The sequence below is a fragment of the Salminus brasiliensis genome, chromosome 16 (genome assembly GCF_030463535.1).
Source record: "Salminus brasiliensis chromosome 16, fSalBra1.hap2, whole genome shotgun sequence".
In the NCBI taxonomy this organism is placed as follows: domain Eukaryota; kingdom Metazoa; phylum Chordata; class Actinopteri; order Characiformes; family Bryconidae; genus Salminus; species Salminus brasiliensis.
This window is the reverse complement of record NC_132893.1, coordinates 1,753,996-1,780,780: the sequence shown is the minus strand read 5'-3', so window position 1 is coordinate 1,780,780 and position 26,785 is coordinate 1,753,996. Positions and strand designations below refer to the sequence as shown.

The window sequence follows — 26,785 nt, the reverse complement described above, 5'->3', positions numbered from 1 at the left end:
GATTTATTGTTAGTGTTAAGTATTATATGATAGTTTATCTATTGCTACACAGTTTGCATTAGTCATCCTTTAGTACTTCATCAGTGGTCAGTTTATGAACCCATGGCTGTACACTGGGTTAAAAACCCCATCTTTGTTATTGTGTGTTTCACTATTTTCATCACATTTGTCCTCTGTCACTTTCTCTCTCTTTGTCTCTCCAATTTACCACCACCAAATCAGTGCTGTAAATAGCAGTTCCTCTTCAGTGGTGGTCCAGATCGTTCTGACATTTGATGGACAGAGGGGCTAGCAGTAGCTCTGGCTCTTTTGGAGAGTAATATGTACATTTCAGTACTGAAAATCCTTCAATTGAAGTGCATTTTAAGGAGTTACATTTAGTTTCTGTGGACATTGTTAAAAGTCAGTTGTGTTTAAACATGATATATTTGGTGAGTAGAAAAATGTTTTAGCTTGCAGACATAGTTGTATTTTCTGAACAAACTGGGTTCACAGGCCCAATTTAATGAATATTTATGAACATTAAGAGTTTGTTCCATTGCTTTCTAGTTTTTTGTCACTGCAAAACACAGAATCACCTCATATGCACAGTATACATTTAATCCATTATAAGATTGCAGTTAAAATGTATTTGTCTCTTGCACTTATGTCATATCCGTGAATATTCAAAATAATCACAATAATAACTAATGTAAAGAGTGAATATTTCTTTTTGATTATTATTTGTTATTTTTAGTCAACTGTCATATGTCAATGGAGAGAGAAACAAATGTTTCAAAATATCTGCCTGTTTGCTTTAATTGTCAGTTCAGCACCATGGTACTGGACAGTGCATGTCCTGTAAAATGAGACTCCACATATTGGTTTAGCCTTAAATATAAGCCATTTTTTGTGATCTGCACATTTCAGGGTATTTAAACATTGAAATGCTTGTGATGTGATTTAGGTAATCATTCTGCATCAAGACAACACTAAATGTTCTAAAAATGCAGAACAAGAAGTGTCCTGAATGGAAAGGTCTATTTAATGTACAAAACTATTTGAAAAAAACAAAAAACACAACAGTTAAAGTTACAGTCATAGTGCAATAGAAAGTTCTACAACCAACTGAAAAAATAATACATATAAAAAGCATGCAAAGATGCAATGTCTATAGCCATAGATTTGGAATCAACACCAGCAGAAAGTGACACGAAGACATGTGAAAAGTATATTGCTGCATTTACTTATATGTGCATTGTATACTTGTTAAAGAAATTACTTATTCTAACATTAAAGTGACTTGGTGAAAATATCCAAAGCAGTCATACTTTATATAGCAATAAGTGTCCAAGTCGTCTAAGTTGGCGTTAATTTTCATTAAGAAAGTAAAATTACAGTGTTTTCTAAACTGCAATGTACAAAAAATACTCAATGGGTCGCTGTTCACCAGCAAAGTAAAAATAAATACACCTCTACACCCATCTCCTGTTAAATTCCACCTCCTTCATTACATTGAGAATCATGCCTGCGCTATAAGGCTGTGTTTATTGTAGCCGACATTTCTTACCACACTACACTAATTAGTTGTCATTTGGGACTTCTAAACGTTGAGAGAATGGAACGACAGACGTTAACATGTCGTACTTTGCTTCTCCTGGTATGCATCTGCAGTTTCATTGCTATAGCTCGTGGAGATTTGAGCTACACGGTTGCTGAGGAGATGAAGCGTCAGTTTGTGGTTGGAAATGTAGCGAAGGATCTCGGACTCGACGTTAAACGGTTATCTTTACGCAAGGCTCGTATAGAGACTGAAGACAGCACGAAACGATACAGCGACGTTGACCTGAGTAGTGGTAATTTGGTCGTGGTGGACACAATGGATCGAGAGGAGCTTTGTGGATCGAGAATCAGCTGCATTCTCAATTACGAGCTCGTGCTAGAAAACCCTCTTGAAGTGCATCGCGTGTCTCTGCAAATTGAGGACATGAATGACAACGCCCCGCGGTTCCCTAATGATCGGATTATTTTTGAAATCAGAGAATCTGCCGATAAAGGAAAACGTTTTCCCTTGGACGAGGCGCACGACTCTGATGTGGGACAAAACACGGTTCAATCATATTCGCTTGAAAGAAACGAGCATTTCAGTCTTTCAGTTCAGGAAAACACAGAGCGAGGTAAATATGCTGAATTAGTGCTGGAGAAGGAGCTCGATCGAGAGGAGCAGAAGGAAATAAATTTAATACTCACAGCTACTGATGGAGGCAGCCCACAGAGGTCTGGTACTGTAGTTATCCACATTAATGTGCTTGATGCTAACGACAATACTCCGGTTTTCAGTCAGCCTGTTTACAGAGTTACGCTCCCTGAAAATGCACCTTTGGGTTCAAGTGTAGTTACAGTGAGTGCCACAGATGTTGACGAAGGGGCGAATGGAGATGTGAGTTATGAGTTCAGTCGTATTTCTGATAGAGCAGCAAAGCTTTTTTCCATTGATAAGATAACTGGTGAGATTAAGGTAAATGGACATATTGATTATGAGGTGGAAACACATTATGAAATGAGAGTACAGGCCAAAGATGGTCCTGGCTTAGCTTCTACTGCAAAAATTGTTATAGATGTCAGTGATGTAAATGACAATCCCCCCAAAATCGTTCTAAAATCACTAAATGACCCCATACCTGAGAATGCTGTTATAGGCACTGAGGTGGGTATTTTTAATGTTCAGGATAAAGACTCAGGAGATAATCGAAAGATTCGTTGCTCCATTCAGCAAGATGTTCCCTTCAAGTTAAACCCATCAATTAAAAACTATTTTTCTTTAATAACCACAGGTGCATTAGATAGAGAAAAGGAAGTAGACTATAACATAACTATTACTGCTACTGATGGAGGCTCTCCACCATTATCCTCCTTTATAAATATACTTTTATCTGTATCAGACGTAAATGATAATCCACCTGTCTTTGAAGAGCATTTTTACAGCACATATGTTGCTGAGAATAACAAACCAGGTGCTTCCATTTGTTCTGTCACTGCAAAAGACCCAGATTGGCGACAGAATGGCACAGTGCTGTATTCTTTGATGCCCAGTGAGGTCAACAGTGTTCCAGTGTCCTCATTTGTATCCATAAATGCAGACACAGGGGTGATCCATGCTGTAAGGTCATTTGACTATGAACAGTTCAGAAGCTTCAAAGTCCAGGTTGTAGCCAGAGACAATGGTTCTCCTCCACTCAGCAGCAACACGACTGTGAGTGTGTTCATAACAGATGAGAATGACAACTCTCCACAAATATTATACCCTGCTCCAGAGGGAAAGTCTTTAATGACTGAGATGGTCCCCAAAGCTGCTCTGTCAGGGTCTCTGGTCTCCAAGGTGATCGCTGTGGATGCTGACTCTGGACAGAATTCATGGCTGTCTTATTACATTATCAAGTCTACTGATCCAGGACTTTTCACCATTGGTCTCCATAGTGGAGAGATCAGGGCACAGCGGGACATCATTGAATCTGACAGCATGAAGCAGAACCTCGTTATTTCAGTGAAAGATAATGGACAGCCTCCTCTCTCTGCAACCTGTTCTGTGTATTTACTTATTTCTGATAACCTCGCTGAAGTTCCAGAACTTAAAGACATGACTTTTGAAGAAAACAACTCCAAACTAACATCATATTTGATCATTGCTCTTGTTTCGGTTTCCACCTTTTTTCTGACGTTCATTATTCTGATCCTGGCTGTGAGATTTTGCCACAGGAGAAAGCCCAGACTGTTGTTTGATGGAGCAGTTGCCATTCCTAGCGCATATCTCCCTCCCAACTATGCAGAGGTTGAGGGAGCTGGAACTCTCCGCAGTTCTTACAATTATGACGCGTATCTAACAACAGGCTCACACACCAGTGACTTCAAGTTTGTCAGATCCTACAATGAAAATACACTTCCTGCTAGTGCCACTCTGAAAGTGTGCCAGAATGACCCCTTTGGTTCAAGCGTTATTAACACTGAAATCGATGAGGTGAGAATTCTTATCCTGTCATTTTTGTGTTATATGTTAATTATTATATGAACACACACAAATATGCCAAATTACTGGAATTCATCTGATGTGTAAAGGAGTACTTCTGAACACTGTCGATGGAGCTTAATTTGGATTATTGAAAATTAGCAGTTTATCTTTTAAAATGTTGTAAATTTGATACAAAGAAAATTTGTGTTAACATGTCTTTGACAAAGATTATTTATTGTAATAGCTTGTACTGTAGTATGCAGTGGATTGAACCCATTGTCTATGTTCTCTTTTATTATATCTGCTAAACTGATGCTTTGACTAGGGGTTGATTCCCCACCAGGACATACATAAGCAAGACTCGTAATGCTTCATTTGCCTACCAGCGTATCATGGCAAATGTTAGCCACTCTAGATAACAACCTCAGCCAAATGTCATAAATGTAAGTGATAAATATGATGAGATATAAGATTAAGTGATGAACTCATGAGTAGAGTAAAAATTCCATGGTTTTTATTATTATTATTATTATTATTATTATTATTATTATTAATACCTACATTTTCATCCTAAATTACTTATATTATTATCTTTATTGTTTTTGGAAATTGCCAGTTATGTGTACTGTCTGTGTTGCTATCTATCTACATGTAGATTAAGTACTGTATCAAAACCACAATCAGTTGCCATTGCAACATACACATGCTTTGTTATGATGGAATCACATTAGTCACATTAAACTTGAGTGATGACATGTCCATATCAGTGTGTTTGTGCAAGTGTAAGTGACAGTGTTTTGATGAGTAAATTTGCATAATAAAGCTACAATATAGTGGCTTTATGTTTAAGACCCAGCACATAATATTCTTAGTTCTGTTATAGACTGTGTTTTCATCCATGCAGAAAGTTGCCCTTATCCTCCATAAACTGACAGCTGCTTGATCAACATCATCAAGACCTAGTTTACAGGAAAATCTGAATTTTGTTCCACTATTTAGGATTTCTAAGGAAACATTTTAGTCATGTGTAATTAACCCCACTGGCCTCATATTTAGTTTCATTAGCATGTTATAGATTTGATTTATAGATTTGTATATTTAAACATATTTAACACATTTGAAAAACTAATTAATAATAATAAACTATATGGACAGAACATTTGGGACACTGCTAGTTTACTGTTTCTTCAAAAAACAAGGGTTTTAAAAAAGGTTTTCTACTCATTTTGAAACATTGCTATGAGGATTGATTGCATTCAGTACCAAGAGTGTTACTGAGGTCAGGATGTTGGATGATCAACACCCCACCTTATCATCCCCAACTCATCCCAGAAGTATTGGGTGAAGCACTGTTCATCTTTCCAGAAAACACTGCCATTAGGCATGGTGTCAATTTTTATCTGCTCTGAAGAATCCTATTCTATTGGCGGTACTTCTCTACAGGAACTAGAGAGCTGTGTGTGCATGTGCACATCTGTGTCACCAATGGGTGCAACTTAATGTAGCTGAAGGCATTCATTATAAGGGGTGTTGACAATCATTTGGACTCATGGTGTGTATGGAAATTTAATTTTTCTGCATTACAAATAACTGGCTTAAATGTTTAGTCTGTTCAGATGGGCATTACTGAATGTTGTTATTGACCTTGGCTGTTCAAATTTGTGTTTTTTATCATAACATCCAAAAGACAATTAGAAACAGTGTAATTCCAATCATTTAAAAAATATGTAATGGATTACAAAATGATTACATTGATTTTGTTTTTTCTATTTGTGTTTTACTTTGAGCTTTCAATTTTACTGTTTCTTTTCTACGTGGCAGATTCCTTGTGCAATTTGCACACACACACACACACACACACACACACACACATATATGTGTGTATTTGTATTTTTAAACAAAAAATCTTTTTTTTTTTTATTTAAATCATGAGATAAATTAACACTTTATTTTTATCTTTCCTTCCATGCACTGTTCTTTGGATCCCTTGTTGCTGACCTTTAATAGGTAAGAAATCAATGTCATTTACTTCTCTTTTGTTGTTTTTGATCCTTCTGTTTTGTTTTAAGCTAATGTATTTTGACATTACTTCCTCCAAAATCAGATGCCTGCATAGTTTACCAATTTAAACTTTTAAACTTACACTCAGTTTGTAACTTTACTAATCTGAAATCATACCACTGACTTTAGAGTAAATTTTTGTTGCCATCATGCAAAATAGTCATATCTCCAAAACAGCAGGAGAAGGTAGAAACTTTCTTAACTTTCAATGGAGTCAATATAAAAAAAAATATTCCAGCTGTGGAGCATTAGCATTGTTCTATTCACCATCGCATTTTGACATAATTTAAAGACAACAGGAACAACAATAATACTATAATAACAAAACAATAATAATAAAACAACAACAGAATTTATATTATGTAAACTACAAAAACCAAAAGGCCTCACCCTTCCTCTAAACGTTTTTGTGCATTAACCTATTTACTTTAATCCTTGCACCTTGTCATATGTGATCTTTATTTCATTTAAACTATGAAATGCATTCCTTCATTCCTTTCTGACCACCCTTTTCTTTTCACCTCAATGTTCCTGGCATGACTTGTCCAGTAATTAAATGCCTTCGTCTAAAAGGTGCTCCACCACAGAAGACTTGGATTGCATTTGAATTGCAGGCATGTAACCAAAATGTTAGTAGAAATGACTAATTGTGCCATATTCATGCAGTTGATGATGGATGACGATTTCAGATATCATCATTTGTGAATTATTCTTAAGAGAATTTTAAAGGCTTTGATCGACACAGCAGTAAGACAAATTATCCTCCAATACTTTGCATGTCATGCTGGTGATGGCCTCATTCTTTGATCTGTGCAGTCCGAACAGAAACTAAATGGCTATTTATTCTTTTAAGACTGCCCTGTCTCTGTCTATTGGTACACAAATCTTCCATCACTATTGTCATATTTAACTACTAACTACTTTTTCAGTACTCTGAAACAGTGTCAAGCTCCACTTTCTTTTTTTTTATTATTGTCAGACAGGCCTCACCCTTCCTCAGCCTGATCAAATACACAATTAGTAACCTCATACATAGTAGGGGTGTATGTAACAGTAATAATGTCTGTAGTAGTATATGCTTTTGGAAAGTTCAAGATAATGACATGTCTGACAGCTTAAACAAGATGAATGAATGTTGGTGTGTTTGCATACTGAATTCTGCATATTCCCTACAATACCTCCCATTTGAATTTTATGGCAACCCAGCTCCATAAGCAGGAACCTCACATGTGTAAAGGGACATATTTAATGCATTCTGTTGTTGTTGTTGTTTTTTTTATCTATGCAAGTCATTTAGGTGTATCTGGATCAGATAAAGTAAACAATAACCATGCTTGTATAGAGTAAAATTTAAATTAGGCCAACATGAACTATGAATTATGACTATTTGTCATTGGTCTTTGAAAGGAGTTACCATTGATGATGATGATGAGACACCTATATGTTAGATTTAAATACTTCAATTAATATGAAATACTGTATTATTAAAGATATTGAAAAACTGCAAGTGATCACAAAAGCCTGAATGTTTAACTGGCCAGAAAGAAATTGCATACTTAGTTTACTAACAGAGAGTGCAATAAAACATAAAACAACCCATAAAACAAGGATTGAGATAATGTGAATAAAAAATGTAATTTATTTACAATATGCTATGTTTAGAAGTGTTTTCTGTTCTGCAGACATGAAAACCTGACATGGGATCTGAGATCAGTGTATTTATTTTAATATACAGTAAGAATGTAGGTCAGGATCAGTGCTGCTGCTGTCTGTAGCAGATTACACCAATCGGAATGGGAATACAGTGTTTTGCTGACATGAAATCTCCTGAGCTGATCATTTTCCCCCTTTTTTCACTTTTGATGGAAGGTGTCATCATATTAGAATTATAACTTGGATAAGAATTAAAGTTTTCGTTCTTATTCCTAGTAGTATTAATAATACCAGTAGGCTTGCCAATAAAACTGTGTTCAAAGTGTTAAAGTGAATTTTTCAGAAGGGTAGGAGCTTTCATAGGATAGTAGCAAGACTAGCTACTCAGTAAGTGACCCTTTTCTGCATATAATTTTTGAATGATTTGTTCTTGTTGTTGTTGAACTGCTGTCGTTGTGTGTTTCTGTGTATGTAGCATATTGCTCTTGTGAAGCAGCCAGGATTGAGAAAGACATTTCTAATAAATGAATCATTATTTTTATTATTGCCAAGAAAACTTAAACCATGCAGTCTCAGCCTATGGAACTGATTACACCGAATCATGCAAAAGCTTGGGTGTCCTGGTCAAATAAAACAATGACATATACCTTATGTCTTAATATTAAGATTCTGTTAGACCCAGGTTTTTAGTTACTAACTTTTTACCATTAAATTTAACATAATTTTTTTTTTTAAAGATTGTTGGAATTAAGTATTTAATGTTGTTAAATTAGGCATATAAATTGTAACTGGGTTTTAGAATCCACACAATTGTGTCTCCGTAAAGGATGTGACACATGACATATGACTAGAGGTGCCATGCATACTATTGTATTCAAGTGACACTAATTTTACATTCTTATCATTTTTCCTTTCTCCCTGCTCTCCCTGCACACTTGCTCAGTCTATTCAGTTCATTAACAAAGCTTTCTTGTGTATTTAGACTGTGAAAATGACTTTGCATAGATACTCCAAGACCAGGTTTGGGATTGTGATTTGGAGCATTAGTTGGTTAATTATGTGTTAATTATTTGTGCTTACTATTCCTAGATCACTCAATTCTTCATCTTCCACAAATTTTAGAGTTGGACTCAAATCTGACTGTCCTGCCTTTTCAGTGTTTCAACTCTAAGCGCCGCTGTCGGTTTAGAATTGCTTTGTGCGATGGTTTAATAAGATATTCCTCCCACCACAGCATACACATACATCCTTATCCTGTTTGGTTTACATGAGAGTGTCTCTTAAACTAGCTGGATTCAACGAAGGATGTTTTACATGTAAGGTCTTATGCTACTGGGAAGATAACAAGATTTAAAGATGGTCTATTTGGACTGGTGGTATGGCAGACACACTCCTAGAAAGATCGCTGCTCGACTAAAATGGCAGACTCTGTGTTTGTTTCTTTGTGTCTACGGGATGGACGTCGTCGTTTGCCAAGCACGATACTCAATCCCGGAGGAGATGCCAGAGGGGTCCTTTGTAGGAAACATCGCCAAAGATTTGGGAATTGAGATAAGTAGACTGATTTCAGGGAAAGCTCGCGTTGTAACGAAGGGCGGTCGCCAATATGTCGAACTGAGCAGAGACAAAGGCACTCTGGTAGTGAAGGAGAGGATAGACCGTGAAGATCTCTGTAAGCAAACAACGCCCTGCAGCTTCAGCTTTGATCTGATCATTGAAAACCCAATTCAGCTTCATCGTGTAATAGTTGAGGTTCAAGATATAAATGATAATGCACCAACATTCCCAAAAAGTACCGTCAGTTTGGAAATTAGCGAAAATACAATATCTGGGACACGCTTCCCTTTAGACAGCGCTGTAGATAAGGACGTTGGAATAAATGGCATACAAAGCTATGCGCTTTCTCCAACTGACCATTTCAAATTGGAATTAAACAGTCAGACTGATGGAAGCAAACACGTAGAAATGATTTTGCAGCGTGAGCTGGACAGGGAGGAACGTGATGAACTACACCTAGTTCTAATTGCGTACGACGGAGGATCGCCTAAAAAATCTGGCACAGTTCGAATTCATGTTACTGTACTAGATATTAATGATAATGCACCGGTGTGTAAGCAGGACGAGTATAAGATTGATGTTGTGGAGACGTCTCCAATTGGTACAGTCTTAACAACCGTAAGCGCTGTTGATGCTGATGAAGGAATAAATGGCCAAATATCATACTCTATTGCTCAAGCCAGCAAAGAGGCTAGAGATATATTTACAATTAATGCAGAAACAGGGGATATTAAAACGTTGCGTAGCTTAGATTATGAGAATGAAAGAAGTTATGTTATAAATATAAAAACAAAAGACAAAGGTGGTCTTGCAGACACCTGCAAAGTGGTCATAGACATCGTTGATGAAAACGATAATCCTCCTACCATACAGCTCATGTCATTTTCTAACACGATTGCTGAGAATTCTCCAATGGGAACTACTATAGCTGTTATTAATGTAGAGGACGCAGATTCTGGTAAAAACGGAATCGTGCAGTGTAAAATAAATGACAATATACCTTTTAAAATAGAATCATCATTTTCTGATTACTATGCATTAATTACTGATGAACTTCTTGATCGAGAAAATGTTGCTGAATATAACATCACTATTTATGTGAACGACCAAGGAAGCCCTGCTTTACACAGTAATAAAACACTAACTATTAAGATTTCAGATGTAAACGATAATCCACCCATTTTTAACTTTGAGCATTACAAAGCTTTTATTATTGAGAATAACTCGCCGGGTGTGGCTGTGTTGACAGTTAAAACCAGCGATGCCGACTGGGGACCAAATGCGCGCGTGTCGTATTTTTTAGAGGACAGTGATGTAATGGGTAACCCAGTAAGTTCTCTGATATCTATTAATTCAGATAGCGGAGTGATACATGCTGTTAGATCGTTTGATTATGAACAAATGAAAAGTTTAACCTTTAACGTGACAGCACGAGATGGTGGGTCTCCTCCATTAAGTTCTGAAGTTATGGTGACGATCATTGTTCAAGATCAGAACGACAACGCTCCTCAGGTTCTGTACCCAGTACAGACTGGTGGATCTGTGGTGGCTGAGATTGTGCCTCGTTCCGCAGATGTTGGCTATCTCGTGACTAAAGTGGTGGCTGTTGATGTGGACTCTGGACAGAACGCCTGGCTCTCCTACAAACTACAGAAAACCACAGACAGGGCTCTGTTTGAAGTGGGCCCACAAAATGGAGAGATACGGACTGTGCGCCAGGTCACTGATAAAGATGCTGTGAAACAGAAGCTCACTGTTGTTGTGGAGGATAACGGACAGCCGTCTCGCTCAGCAGTAGTTAATATAAATGTAGCTGTAGCGGACAGTTTCCCTGAAGTGCTGTCGGATTTCACAGACTTTACACATGGAAAAGAATACAATGACAACCTGACGTTTTATTTAGTTTTAGCACTGGCTGCTGTTTCTTTCCTTTTCATTACCTGTGTAGTTGTTATAATATCAGTGAAGATCTACAGATGGAGACAGTCTCGTCTTTTCTACCAGTCCAATCTCCCAGTTATTCCATACTATCCACCTGGTTACACAGACACTGGAGTTACTGAGACTCTTCCTCACATGTATAATTATGACGTTTGTATGACTACTAACTCGAGGAAAAGTGACTGTAAATATTCAACACTTGGTGGACAGAGTGTTTTAGTGGTGGACCAAAGTTTCACAGAGACGCTGCAGCGCGCCATGAACGAAAAGGAACTGTTGGAAGACCCAGAATCTCCAGAAATGGTAGGATCTTCTTTTTCATTTGATAACTCAGTGTTATCAAATGATACTCAATGTAGGTTTCAGTTATTTTATTTTATACATCGGTCTTTTTATTTAAAATTTTTTTGGAAACATGGACTTAGAATAATTGTTTAGTGACATAAATTCCATATTTTTGCATTGCCGTCCTGTTAAAACGGTCACATTCCCGACTTCCTTCTTAGTTGAAACATATGCTAAATTTAATTGTTTCATATGTAGTTATGTGTACTCTTATAAGCATGATTTCAGATGTGTAAACAAATGTTGTATGCATCTCTTTCTCGCTCTCTGGCTGTTTTTTTCAATAGTGCTGAAATGTTTCCTGGTTCTTTGGTCTCAACAACTTAGGTCTGTTAAGACAATAAGCTGCTGGTAAAATCTTGTAAAGTTAATTTGTTGTTTTGTTTTAATGTATCTGATTTTATTGAAAATAATATGGTAGCATTTTTACATTCTTTATAAGTGGATTTTTATCTCAATATTCTAATCAGAGCTTTTAAACTTTATAACATTTATTATTTGTGTCAGAAGCAATTATGCAAGGCAGCAATTATGCAAGGCATGATAATTCTGCAAACTAATATCATGCCTTACATTTCATTCCTCATCTGTAAAATAATTTCGAGGGTTCTAGTTGCTTACTGCTTACTGTTTCAATGGCGAGACTAAATATAGAAAAGGAACGCGTCTCTACATTGTCAGAATGTATACTCTAAGTGTCGCTATTGGACAGCAGTTGTGCAGATCTCAGTAGAAAACCGCCGTAGTCCCTCCTACTGGGTGCTACTTTTTTAGGTGGGAGGTTTGTTAATTTTTTTTCTGTTATGAAAAGCCAGCATCTGACTCGGTTATTAGGTTCTCTACAACACCTTTCCGTATTTATTTATTTTCTAATTACTCACAGAGAATAGTATGTTTTTCTACATTGAAAATATCCGCTGGTGTATCTTTTCGATGACTCATGGGAGGACTACACCGCAGCTAAAATGGCAGATTGTGCTTTTTATTCTCTGTATTTTCGGACTGGACGTCGTATTTTGCCAAGCAAGGTATTCAATACCGGAGGAGATGCCAGAGGGCTCATATGTGGGAAACATCGCCAAGGATTTGGAAATTGAGATAAGTAGACTGATTTCAGGAAAAGCTCGCGTCGTTACAAAGGGTGGTCGCCAATATGTCGAACTAAGCAGAGACAAAGGCACTCTGGTAGTGAAAGAGAGGATAGACAGAGAAGACCTTTGTAGGCAAACAACGCCCTGCAGCTTTAGCTTTGATCTGATCATTGAAAACCCAATTCAGCTCCATCGTGTAATAGTTGAGGTTCAAGACATAAATGATAATGCACCAAAATTTCCTAAACCTTCTGTTAATTTGGAAATTAGTGAAAACACTGCATCGGGGACAAGCTTTCCATTAGACAGTGCTCTAGATTTAGACGTTGGTATCAATGGAATTCAAAACTATGCCCTCAGTCCTACAAATAATTTTAAGTTGGAAATACATAAACTGGATGATGGCAGCAAACATGTAGAAATGATTTTACAGAATGAACTTGACCGAGAAAAAAGCAATGAGATAAAATTACTTCTCATTGCTTACGATGGAGGATCACCCAAAAAATCAAGTACGGTTCAAATTTTTATTTCTGTTTTAGATGTTAATGATAATACACCAGTGTGTCAGAAGCCACTTTATAGAGCCGAAGCGAGTGAGAATTCTCCAGTTGGTACAATTTTAACGACAGTAAGCGCTAACGATGCTGATACAGATGTGAACGGAGATGTCTCATATTCTTTTGCTCAAGCTAGTGAAAAAGCTAGAAACCTTTTTGAGATAAACTCAAAAACAGGAGAGGTTAAAACGTTAGATCGTTTGGACTACGAGGCAGAAAAAAACTACCAATTAAATATAAAGGCAATGGACAAGGGGGGACTTGCAGATACTTGTAAAGTTATCATAGACATTGTTGATGAAAACGATAATTATCCTACCTTACAGCTTATGTCATTTTCAAACACCATTGCTGAGAATTCTCCAGTGGGAACCACCGTAGCTGTTATTAATGTAGAGGACGTCGATTCTGGCAAAAACGGAGTCGTGCAGTGTAAAATAAATGACAATATACCGTTTAAAATAGAATCATCACTTTCTGATTACTATGCATTAATTACTGATGAACTTCTTGATCGAGAAAATATCGCTGAATATAATATCACTATTTTGGTGAGCGATCAAGGAAGCCCTGCTTTACACCGTAATAAAACACTAACTGTTAAGATTTCCGATGTAAACGATAATCCTCCCGTTTTTAACTCTGACCAGTACAGAGCTTTTATTAGTGAGAATAACTCACCAGGAGTGACTGTGCTGATAGTTAAAGCCAGTGATGCTGACTGGGGACCAAATGCGCGAGTGTCCTATTTTTTAGAGGAAAGTGATGTAATGGGCAACCCAGTGAGTTCTCTAATATCTATTAATTCAGATAGCGGAATGATTCACGCTGTAAGATCGTTTGATTATGAACAAATTAAGAGTTTAACCTTCAACGTGACTGCGCGAGATGGTGGATCCCCACCATTAAGTTCTGAAGTTATAGTGACGATCATGGTTCAAGATCAGAACGACAACGCTCCTCAGGTTCTTTACCCAGTACAGACTGGTGGATCTGTGGTGACTGAGATTGTGCCTCGTTCTGCAGATGTTGGCTATCTTGTGACTAAAGTGGTGGCTGTTGATGTGGACTCTGGACAGAACGCCTGGCTCTCCTACAAACTACAGAAAGCCACAGACAGGGCTCTGTTTGAAGTGGGCCCACAGAATGGAGAGATACGGACTGTGCGCCAGGTCACTGATAAAGATGTTGTGAAGCAGAAACTCACTGTTGTTGTGGAGGATAACGGACATCCGTCTCGCTCAGCTGTAGTTAATATTAATGTAGCTGTAGCGGACAGTTTCCCTGAAGTGCTGTCAGAATTCACAGACTTTACACACGGAAGAGAATACAACGATAACCTGACGTTTTATTTAGTTTTAGCACTGGCTGCTGTTTCCTTTCTTTTCATTACCTGTGTGGTTGTTATAATATCAGTGAAGATCTACAGGTGGAGACAGTCTCGTTTTTTCTATCAGTCCAATCTCCCAGTCATTCCATACTATCCACCCGGTTACACAGACACTGGAGTTACTGGAACTCTGCCTCACATGTACAGTTATGACGTTTGTATGACGACTAACTCGAGGAAAGGTGACTGTAAATATTCTACACTTGGTGGACAGAGTGTTTTAGTGGTGGATCAAAGTTTCACCGAGACTCTACAGCGTGCCATGAAGGAAAATGAACTCATGGAAGATTCAAAATCTCCAGATATGGTAGGGAGTTTTTATTTATGTTTTTCATTTTATGTTAACTCAAGTCTAATCCCGCATGCATATTTTCAGGTATATGTTCCAGGTGTCTCCTCTTATTTCTGATACTTGCTTCTTAGTATTATTCTTCTCTTTGTAATATTACAAACATTGTCTCTTTATTCATACTAAATGAGTTTTTGCAAAGTAAAAATATAGTAAAAATGCTTTTGTGATGCATTCAATTAGGTTATTTTTGGCAAGCTTTGAAGAACTTTTTGGCATAATGAGTAAATCTGAAAAATGTATGATTATGCTTTGCAATTGTGAAAATATAGCTCAGTAGTGATTTCCAGGTGAATTCAATCTTATGCCTTATTTAATTTGTTTACAAGTCATAAATTATATGCTTTAGGATTCGTGGATGCAAGATACATGAATTCAAATCAGTGTCAGCCAAAGTAGAAAACTCTCTCTCTCTCTCTCTGTCTCTTACACGCACTCTTTCACCTTCTCTGGCTGACGCTGTTCTTCTCACTAGTGCTGAAATGTTCTACGTTTTGTTGGTTTTAGCAGTTTAGCTCTGTTTAGAATCTAAGATGTTGCTAATCAATTTGTAAAATTCCTTTTATAGCTTTGCTCTATCATGTTTGATCTATCTATCTGTCTATTTATCTATCTTTCTTTCTTTCTATCTATCTTTCTGTCTGTCTATCTATCTATCTATTTTAATCAACATGCCTATAATTTTTAGCTGCTTTCAATAGGAGATGTTGGCATGTTCTAGTATGAATTGTTGAATTTACTTAGTGTTTAATTGTGACACTTAATATGCAAAGAAAATGTTTCTCTGCATTATCAGCATTTTACTCTAAGTGCCGCTGTTGGATAACAATTGTCCAAAACTCAGTGGAAAACCGTCATAGTCCCTCCTACTGTCTGATTCATCTTTAGGTACTGATTTGTTGCATTTATTGTATCTGCTATGAACAGCCAGTCACTGACCCAGTTATTGGATTTTCTACAAACGTTGTTTAATTATTTATTTTCTAATTATCGTCAGATTCTCATATGGCTTTCCTTATGGATTATGTCCGCTCATTCGCCGTTTTCCAATATCATCGAAGGACTACATCACAGCTAAAATGGCTGGTCGTGTTTTTATTTTTTTTTATTCACGGACTGGACGTCGTTTTCTGCCAAGCACGATATTCAATCGCGGAGGAGATGCCAGAGGGCTCCTTTGTTGGAAACATCGCCAAAGATTTGGGAATTGAGATCAGTAGACTGATTTCAGGGAAAGCTCGCGTCGTGACAAAGGGCGGTCGCCAATATGTCGAACTGAGCAGAGACAAAGGCACTCTGGTAGTGAAGGAGAGGATAGACCGAGAGGAGCTCTGTAAGCAAACAACGCCCTGCAGCTTCAGCTTTGATCTGATCATTGAAAACCCAATTCAGCTTCATCGTGTGATAGTCGAGGTTCAAGACATAAATGATAATGCACCAAAATTTCCTAAAGCTTATGTTAATTTAAAGATAATAGAGAACACTGCATCGGGGACACGCTTTCCATTAGACAGCGCTGTTGACATGGACGTAGGTGTAAATGGCATTCAAAGTTATGCTCTGAGTCCGGCTGATCCTTTTAAATTGGAAGTAAATAACCAGGCTGATGGCAGTAAACGCGTGGAAATGGTTTTGCAGCATGAGCTGGATCGAGAAGAACGCCATGAGCTAAAATTAGTTCTTAATGCTTACGACGGAGGATCACCTAAAAAATCCGGTACTGTTGAAATTCACATTTCTTTGTTAGATGTTAATGATAATGCCCCTGTTTGCAAACAGACATTATATAAAGTTGAAGTTAGAGAGAATTCTCCCGTTGGTACAGTCTTAACAACAGTGAACGCTGTTGACGCTGACGGAGGAGTAAATGGGAAGGTCTCTTATTCGATTGGACAGGCTAATGAAGCGGCAAGGAATGCGTTTGAGGTACATTCTGGAACAGGAGAAATAGCATTGCTTGAAAGATTAGATTTCGAGAAAGAAAATAGTTACGCATTGTATATCACAGCAATGGACATAGGTACTCTTGCTGATACGTGTAAAGTTGTCATAGACGTTGTTGATGAAAATGACAATTCCCCCACCATACAGCTTATGTCATTTTCAAACACCATTGCTGAGAATTCTCCAGTGGGAACCACCGTAGCTGTTATTAATGTAGAGGACGCAGATTCCGGTACAAACGGCATTGTGCAGTGTAAAATAAATAATAACATACCGTTTCAAATACAATCATCATATTCTGAATATTATGTATTAATTACTGATGAAATTCTTGATCGAGAAAACATTGCTGAATATAACATCACTATTTTGGTGAGCGATCAAGGAAGCCCTGCTTTACACAGTAATAAAACACTAACTGTTAAAATTTCCGACGTAAATGATAATCCACCCGATTTTACCTCTGACCAGTACAGAGCTTTTATTACTGAAAATAATTCACCTGGTGTGGCTGTGCTGGCAGTCAAAGCCATTGATGCTGACTGGGGACCAAATGCGCGAGTGTCGTATTTTTTAGAGGAAAGTGATGTAATGGGCAACCCAGTGAGTTCTCTGATATCTATTAATTCAGATAGCGGATTGATACATGCTGTTAGATCGTTTGATTATGAGCAAATGAAGAGTTTGACTTTCAACGTGACGGCACGAGACGGTGGATCCCCACCGTTAAGTTCTGAAGTTATGGTGACGATTGTGTTTCAAGACCAGAACGACAACGCTCCTCAGGTTCTTTACCCAGTACAGACTGGTGGATCTGTGGTGACTGAGATTGTGCCTCGTTCTGCAGATGTTGGCTATCTTGTGACTAAAGTGGTGGCTGTTGATGTGGACTCTGGACAGAATGCCTGGCTCTCCTACAAATTACAGAAAGCCACAGACAGAGCGCTGTTTGAAGTGAGCCCACAGAATGGAGAGATACGGACTGTGCGGCAGGTCACTGATAAAGATGTTGTGAAACAGAAGCTCACTGTTGTTGTGGAGGATAACGGACAGCCATCTCGCTCAGCTGTGGTTAATATAAATGTAGCTGTAGCGGACAGTTTTCCTGAAGTGCTGTCAGAATTCACAGATATTGTACAGGATAAAGAATACAACGATAACTTGACGTTTTATTTAGTTTTAGCACTGGCTGCTGTTTCTTTTCTTTTCATTACCTGTGTGGTTGTTATAATATCAGTGAAGATCTACAGATGGAGACAGTCTCGTTTTTTCTATCAGTCCAATCTCCCAGTTATTCCGTACTATCCACCTGGTTACACAGACACTGGGGTTACTGGAACTCTTCCGCACATGTATAATTATGACGTCTGTATGACGACTAACTCGAGGAAAAGTGACTGTAAATATTCTACACTTGGTGGACAGAGTGTTTTAGTGGTGGACCAAAGTTTCACAGAGACTCTGCAGCGTGCCATGAAGGAAAAGGAACTCATGGAAGATCCAGAATCTCCTGATGTGGTAGGACATTGGTTTATTTAATGTTTTAATTTGCAGCTTTATCTAGACTTATTATTGGTGTTTACGTAGTCTTTTTCTTTTGGAGTGCAGTATGAATTATACCCAGCCCATCCTTCATAATGCATCATTGAAGGCTTTTCAATAATACATTGAAGTTACTATGATGTGGTATCTGTTCTTTTAAACTTGCAACATAATTTCTCTGTTTATTTATATGTGTTTTAAAATCAACCTGATGGTCAGAAGTAGGATTAACCAAGAACTATCAGAGCTGCAGTACCTCCCACTCCATCACCACTTCTCCATGTGGCGCTGTTCTTCTTTGTAGTGCTGAAATGTGTCTAGTTGGCGTCGTTTCTGCAGTGACATAGAAATCACTTTTGTGGGAATTTGATGCTTGTATTTTTAATGCTTTTGTTTTCGTTATATTAACTTTCTTGCCTGTTTTCCTAGAGCTATATTTAAAAAATAGCACACATTCCATAAAAAGGTTATACGTTCAATAATATTACTGTATAACCTTTATATTTTCTATAATGACAGATTTGTGGAGTGCATATGTTGGATCTGAATGACGTTGAAAATGTTTCATTGACAAGTGTGTTCTCCATGCACAAGGACCGTGTGCTTGTCTTGTAGCTGTGCATTTCCTGCATTCATACTCTAAGTGCCGCTGTTGGACCACAACTTTTTAAATCATCAAGGAAAACCTCCTTAGTCCCTCCTACACTCCACTGCTAGTATGTTTTAAATGACGCATCTGTGTTTCGTCTTTTAGCTAAGAAAATACCAGAGAGCGTCTGTTGTGATTACTTTTTTACTATTTTTACTATACATTATTTTTAAACATTACTTAAACCCACCGATAGAGGAGAGTTTTTCTATCGGTATGGATTATTTGCCGTTGTGTGGCGTTTTTCATCATCGTCGGAAGGCTACACCGCAGCAAAAATGGCAGATCGTGTTGTTTATTATATGTTTTTATGGACTGGACGACATATTTTGCCAATCTCGGTATTCAATTCCGGAGGAGATGCCGGAGGGCTCGTTTGTGGGAAACATCGCCAAGGACTTGGGAATTGAGATAAGTAGACTGATTTCAGGAAAAGCTCGCGTCGTGACAAAGGGCGGTCGCCAATATGTCGAACTGAGCAGGGACAAAGGCACTCTGGTAGTGAAGGAGAGGATAGACCGAGAGGAGCTCTGTAAGCAAACAACGCCCTGCAGCTTCAGCTTTGATCTAATTATTGAAAACCCAATTCAGCTCCATCGTGTAATAGTTGAGGTTCAAGATATAAATGATAATGCACCAAAGTTTCCTAGAGAAACCATTAACATGCAAATTAGCGAAAGTACAGTGTCTGGGGCACGCTTTCCATTAGATAGTGCAGTTGATTTGGACGTTGGTGTAAACGGAATTCAGAACTATGCCCTCAGTCCCACCGATAATTTCAAATTAGAAATAAATGATCAGGGTGAGGACAACAAATACGTGGAAATGGTTTTGCAAAATGAACTAGACAGAGAAGAACGCAATGAAGTAAAATTAGTTCTCACTGCATACGACGGAGGATCACCTAAAAAATATGGTACCGTTCAAATTTTTGTTTCTGTTTTAGATAGCAACGACAATGCCCCTGTTTGTGAACAATCCCTTTATAAAGCCGATGTGAGGGAAACATCTCCAGTTGGTACAGTCTTAACTGCAGTAAGCGCTGCTGATCCTGACGATGGTATTAATGGTCAGGTCTCATATTCTATTGCTCAGGCTAGTAAAGAGGCCAGGAACCTTTTCGAAGTAAACTCAGAAACAGGGGCTATCACAACGTTAGATCGTTTGGATTACGAGGCAGAAAAGACTTTTCGATTAAATGTCAAAGCAATGGACAAAGGGGGCCTTGCAAATACATGTAAAGTGGTGATAGATGTTCTTGATGAAAACGATAATTCTCCCACCATACAGCTCATGTCATTTTCAAACACCATTGCTGAGAATTCTCCAGTGGGGACAACCATAGCTGTTGTTAACGTAGAGGACGCAGATTCTGGTAAAAACGGAGTCGTGCAATGTAAAATAAATGACAACATACCGTTTAAAATAGAATCATCACTTTCTGATTACTATGCATTAATTACTGATGAACTTCTTGATCGAGAAAATGTTGCTGAATATAACATCACTATTTTGGTGAGCGATCAAGGAAGCCCTGCTTTACACAGTAATAAAACACTAGCTGTTAAGATTTCCGATGTAAACGATAATCCACCCGATTTTAACTTTGAGCATTACAGAGCTTTTATTACTGAAAATAATTCACCTGGTGTGGCTGTGCTGACAATTAAAGCCAATGATGCTGACTGGGGACCAAATGCACGAGTGTCATATTTTTTAGAGGACAGTGATGTAATGGGTAACCCAGTGAGTTCTCTAATATCTATTAATTTAGATAGCGGAGTGATACATGCTTTAAGATCGTTTGATTATGAGCAAAAGTTTAACATTTAATGTGACGGCACGAGACGGTGGATCGCCTCCATTAAGTTCTGAAGTTATGGTGACGATTGTGGTTCAAGATCAAAACGACAACGCTCCTCAGGTTCTGTATCCAGTACAGACTGGTGGCTCTCTGGTGGCTGAGATTGTGCCTCGTTCTGCAGATGTTGGCTATCTTGTGACTAAAGTGGTGGCTGTTGATGTGGACTCTGGACAGAATGCCTGGCTCTCCTACAAACTACAGAAAGCCACAGACAGAGCTCTGTTTGAAGTGGGTCCACAGAATGGAGAGATACGGACTGTGCGCCAGGTGACTGATAAGGATGCTGTGAAACAGAAGCTCACTGTTGTTGTGGAGGATAACGGACAGCCGTCTCGCTCAGCTGTAGTTAATATCAATGTAGCTGTAGCGGACAGTTTCCCTGAAGTGCTGTCAGAATTCACAGAGTTTACACATGGAAAAGAATACAACGATAACCTGACGTTTTATTTAGTTTTAGCACTGGCTGCTGTTTCCTTCCTTTTCATTACCTGTGTAGTTGTTATAATATCAGTGAAGATCTACAGGTGGAGACAGTCTCGTCTTTTCTACCAGTCCAATCTCCCAGTTATTCCATACTATCCACCCGGTTACACAGACACTGGAGTTACTGGAACTCTTCCGCACATGTATAATTATGACGTTTGTATGACGACTAACTCAAGAAAAAGTGACTGTAAATATTCTACACTTGGTGGACAGAGTGTTTTAGTGGTGGACCAAAGTTTTTCAGAGACTTTGCAGCGTGCCATGAAGGAAAATAAACTCCTGGAAGATCCAGAATCTCCTGATACGGTAGGATATTGGTTGGCTCTTTGGCTCTTTTTTCATAAATATTATTGATAGTATAATTACATATTATTTTCATTATGTTCAAAAGGATTAATACCTCTTCATTAACTCTTCATTGGTAATACATTTCAAAATAGTGTTCATTGAGCATATTTGAATTTGTCTTAGAAATATGTGGAACGTTGACATAATGTATTTTCTTTCACACCTTTAAAATAGTTTGTAAATTGTGTTCATGTCTTGAAATCAACATATTGCTTTGGGATAGAATCCCCCCCCCCCCAGTATTATGTGATTATGAACACACTCTCTGTCTCTCTCTCTCTGACTGATGCTGTTTATCCTAAAAGTGCTGAAATGTTTTTTTACTGCTTTGGTTTCAACAGTCGATCTCAAAATCAAGTCAAAGTCAACTGTAATATGTACAGTAATGTGCAAAAGTATACATTAACAGTTATATAAACATTCAAATGAACATTAAATAACACTAATCATAAGAGTTTAAGTATTTGTACAATAAATCGATTAAATAGAATAAATAGGTCCCCGACATTGTCATCAGAAGTAAATGTGCAGCAATATGGAGCAATGTACTTATAAAGTGTTTGAATAAAATATATGTATAGGGGTCCCTGAAGTGACATATGCAGCAGATTAACAATCTGGGTATGATTAGGGCAAATATTATATAAATATATAATTATAAATAGTTGTGCAAATTGTAACTTTTAAAGTGACGTTTGCTTTACCAGTTCTTGATGATGCAGAGTTCAGTACTGAGTTTGTGTGTATGTGTGCAGAATCCAAAGTTTGTATGTTAAGGGGGTAAAAGGGGAAGTGGTGGCTGGGCAGGAAGAGAGTTGAGCATCCTGACTGCCTGGTGGACCGAGCTGTCCCTCATGTCTGCTGGTTCTCGCCTGGAAACTCTGCAGTCTCCTCCCTGATGGCAGCAGGCTGAAGAAGCTGTGTAGTGGGTGGGTAGGGGCCCCGGCCATGCAGAGGGCTTTCCTAGTGAGGCGGGTGCTGTGTAGGTCATGGATGGAGAGAAAAGAGATGCAGATGATCTCTTCAGCTGTTCTCAAAATGTGCTGGAGGGTCTTACCACACAGAAGGTGCACATGATGGGGGTAGGGGCTCTGGCTCTTTTCACTGCTGTTGAGCAGTGATACTGAGTTGTTACTCCAAGACAGGTCTTCTGAGACATGCGGTCCTATGAACTTGGTGCTGCTTACTCTCTCCACCGCAGTATTGTTGATGGTCAGAGGAGCATGCTGGGAGTGCATTTTCAACGTTCAGAGAATTTGTTGTGTCCACACGACAGCGCCAGCTGGTTCTCCTTGTCTCTGAAGTTTATCTCATCATTGTTGCTGTTGAGAGTTACTACAGTTATGTCGTCCACAAATTTGATGAAGATTTTGGAACTGTGCAACAGGATGCAGTTGTGTATCAGCAGAGTGAATAGAAGGGTGCTCAGCACACATTTCTGAGGGGCCCCGGTGCTCAGTGTAATGGTGCTGCATGTGTTGCTGCCTACCCATACTGCCTGTGGTGTCCTGGTGAAGAAGTTCAAAAGCCAATTGCACAATGAGGTGTTCAGTTCCAGGCTGGAATGATAGTGTTGAATGCCGAACTGAAATCATGAAATAGTATTCAAACATAAGAGTCTTATTGCTGTGTTTAGACATGTTGTTGATTAATCTTTTAAATTGATTCTGTTTTGCTGGATAATTCTTGTTTTAGTACAAAGTAAACGAAGGAACTTCCCATTACAAATTATTGTAAGATTTTCGGATCAGAGCTTTTGAAATATCAAATCAATGAGTTTCATTCATGTTCTTTAAGATGTTTTGGAGTATTCTTCTTGCTATTTCAGAATCTCCTGAGACAAAATTTACGAGGGGAATGTGATTCTGCATTGTCTACTTTCATACTGTAAGAGTCGCTATTGGACAACACTTGTGCAGAAAACTCATCATAGTCCCTCCTACTGCCTGCTGTTTTTTCAGGTACGAGGTTGTTTCGTTGATTGTATCTGTTATGAACAGACGGCATTTGACTCGGTTACTGAGGGTTTTTAAATACGTTTTCCTTTTTAATGTAGTTTGACAATAACATGGATTTCTCTCTGGATCATATGTGTTTGTGTGTCGTTTCGAAGCATTGTTGGAAGACTACGACGCAGCTAAAATGGCAGATCGTCTTTTTTGTTCTCTGTATGTACGGACTGGATGTCGTTTTTTGCCAAGCACAATACTCAATCCCGGAGGAGATGCCAGAGGGCTCTTTTGTGGGAAACATCGCCAAGGATTTGGGAATTGAGATAAGTAGACTGATTTCAGGAAAAGCTCGCGTCGTGACAAAGGGCGGTCGCCAATATGTCGAACTGAGCAGAGACAAAGGCACACTGGTAGTGAAGGAAAGGATAGACCGAGAGGAGCTCTGTAAGCAAACAACGCCCTGCAGCTTCAGCTTTGATCTGATCATTGAAAACCCAATTCAGATCCATCGTGTAATGGTCGAAGTTCACGACATAAACGACAATTCACCGGTTTTTCCAAAAGATATAGTTAACGTGAACATTAGCGAAAATGCCTTGTTAGGAGCTCGCTTTCATTTAGATGGGGCCCTAGATACAGACGTAGGTGTTAATAGTATTCAAAGCTATAATCTCAAACCTACTGATAATTTTAAACTGGAAATAAATAGTCAGTCTGACGGGAGCAAATATATGGAAATGGTTTTACATCGTGAGCTGGATCGAGAAGATCGAGAAGAACATGATTTGATCCTCATTGCAAATGATGGCGGATCACCTCAGAAATCTGGCACTGTTAGAATTCACGTCATGGTAATGGACGCAAACGACAATTCCCCAGTGTTTACGCAGCCTATTTATAAAGTTGAAGTGAGCGAAAATTCACCAGTTGGTAAAGTTCTAACGACTGTTCGCGCTCATGATGCTGACAAGGGGGCATATGGAGAAATATCTTATTACCTAGCTCAAGCTAGTAAAGAAGCAAGAGAGCTTTTTGGGATTAACCAAGACAACGGTGCGATAACAGTGCTGAAAATGCTAGATTATGAGATGGAAAATAGTTATCAGTTATATATTAAGGCAATGGACAAAGGCGGGTTTTCTGACACGTGCAAAGTTTTCATAGATGTGGTTGACGAAAACGATAACTCTCCAACCATACAGCTAATGTCGTTTTCTAATGTGATTTCCGAGAATTCTCCTTCAGGAACCACTATAGCTGTAATCAATATAGAAGATGCAGATTCAGGTAAGAACGGTGAAGTGCAGTGCTCAATAAATCAAGACTTACCCTTTAAAATAGAATCATCTCTAAATGATTATTATTCAGTCATTACAGATGGTAGTCTAGATCGAGAGACCTGCCCCGAATACACAATAAATATTGTTGTTGTCGATCAAGGCAGGCCAGCACGTTATGACAACAAGACGGTCACAGTGAAAATATCAGATGTGAACGACAATCCGCCTCAATTTGATTATAATGAATATAAAGCATTTCTTGTGGAAAATAACACACCAGGCGTAGCTTTATTGACTGTAACAGCTGTCGATGTTGATTGGGGCGCAAATGCAAGACTATCTTATTTTTTAGAAAATCGAGAAGTTGCATCAGTGGCGTCAGTAAGTTCTTTAATATCAGTTAATTCAGATACAGGTGTTATACATGCAATGAGGTCGTTTGATTATGAACAAATGAAGAGCTTAACTTTTAACGTGACGGCAAGAGACGGTGGTACTCCTCCATTAAGTTCTGATGTTATGGTGACGATCACGGTTCAAGACCAGAACGACAACGCTCCTCAGGTTCTGTACCCAGTACAGACTGGTGGCTCTGTAGTGGCTGAGATTGTGCCTCGTTCCGCAGATGTTGGCTATCTCGTGACTAAAGTGGTGGCTGTTGATGTGGACTCTGGACAGAACGCCTGGCTCTCATACAAACTACAAAAAAAAGCCACAGACAGAGCCCTATTTGAAGTGGGCCCACAGAATGGAGAGATACGGACTGTGCGCCAGGTGACTGATAAAGATGCTGTGAAACAGAAGCTCACTGTTGTTGTGGAGGATAACGGACAGCCGTCTCGCTCAGCTGTAGTTAATATCAATGTCGCTGTAGCGGACAGTTTCCCTGAAGTGCTTTCAGAATTCACAGACTTCACACATGGAAAAGAATACAACGATAACCTGACGTTTTATTTAGTTTTAGCACTGGCTGCTGTTTCCTTCCTTTTCATTACCTGTGTAGTTGTTATAATATCAGTGAAGATCTACAGGTGGAGACAGTCTCGTATTTTCTACCAGTCCAATCTCCCAGTTATCCCCTACTATCCACCTGGTTACACAGACACTGGAGTTACTGGAACTCTTCCGCACATGTATAATTATGACGTTTGTATGACGACTAACTCGAGGAAAAGTGACTGTAAATATTCTACACTTAGTGGGCAGAACGTTTTAGTGGTGGATCCGAGCTTTGCAGAGACTCTTCAGCGCACAGTGAAGGAAAATGACTACATAGGAGATCAGGATTCGCCGGAATCGGTAAGGACAAACTTGTTACCGCTATACTGAAGTAATGTTGTAATTAATTGTACCATTTTGTATAAAGTCATTACAAATATTATTTAAAAAGTAATATTTAAGAATTTGTTCCCTGGATGCTGTAACAAATGGTCATATTATTTGCTGTGTTTGTTCTCCATAAAAAAAAAAAAAACGTTCCAGTATTCCCTTTAATTCTACCTTTTGTAACTGCCACTGTTTACAACTGCAGTAAACTTAATATTAATCCTGATATGTACAGTTTTGAGAAGATCAGCACCTGGACAGCAACAAACACAAGAGTAACACTTTAAAGGAAGACTACTAAGACTACTTTTAGAAAGGGTTGTAGATGATTGAGTATTCGTTTATTAAAACCACTTACGCCTAACAAATCACTTTTAATCAGTTAGGGCACAGGCAAAGTGCAACGGTGAAAATATTGAGGCCACATTCTTGTCCACTGTTAAGGCCCATGGTTTCTGATCT

At 38.5% G+C, this 26,785-nt stretch overlaps 2 protein-coding genes across 19 annotated transcripts in view; both read left to right on the top strand.

Moving 5' to 3' along the window:
- LOC140537170 (protocadherin gamma-C5-like) overlaps positions 1-26,785 on the top strand; it is a 226,653-nt gene that overhangs the window by 90,411 nt on the left and 109,457 nt on the right. For 2 of the 18 annotated variants that reach the window (XM_072659451.1, XM_072659434.1), the window contains exon 1: positions 15,858-18,394. The exons of 12 other annotated variants lie outside the window; for them this stretch is intronic. In XM_072659451.1, the coding sequence (XP_072515552.1) occupies positions 15,938-18,394 (2,457 nt within the window). In that variant the 5' untranslated portion in view covers positions 15,858-15,937. Of the gene's footprint in view, positions 1-1,506; positions 3,995-8,969; positions 11,501-12,405; positions 14,891-15,857; positions 18,395-23,745; positions 26,297-26,785 lie in introns of those variants that run through there. 4 more of the 18 variants (XM_072659454.1, XM_072659440.1, XM_072659433.1 and 1 more) reach the window with 4 other exon arrangements.
- On the top strand, positions 19,189-20,950 carry LOC140537176 (protocadherin gamma-A4-like). The gene has a single exon (XM_072659492.1). The coding sequence runs from the start codon at positions 19,284-19,286 to the stop codon at positions 20,898-20,900; it is 1,617 nt and encodes a 538-aa protein (XP_072515593.1). The 5' UTR covers positions 19,189-19,283; the 3' UTR covers positions 20,901-20,950.

What these genes read in the sequence shown, in the direction of transcription:
- LOC140537176 (XM_072659492.1), top strand. Translation starts at nt 19,284, where the DNA reads ATGGATTATTTGCCGTTGTGTGGCGTTTTTCATCATCGTCGGAAGGCT.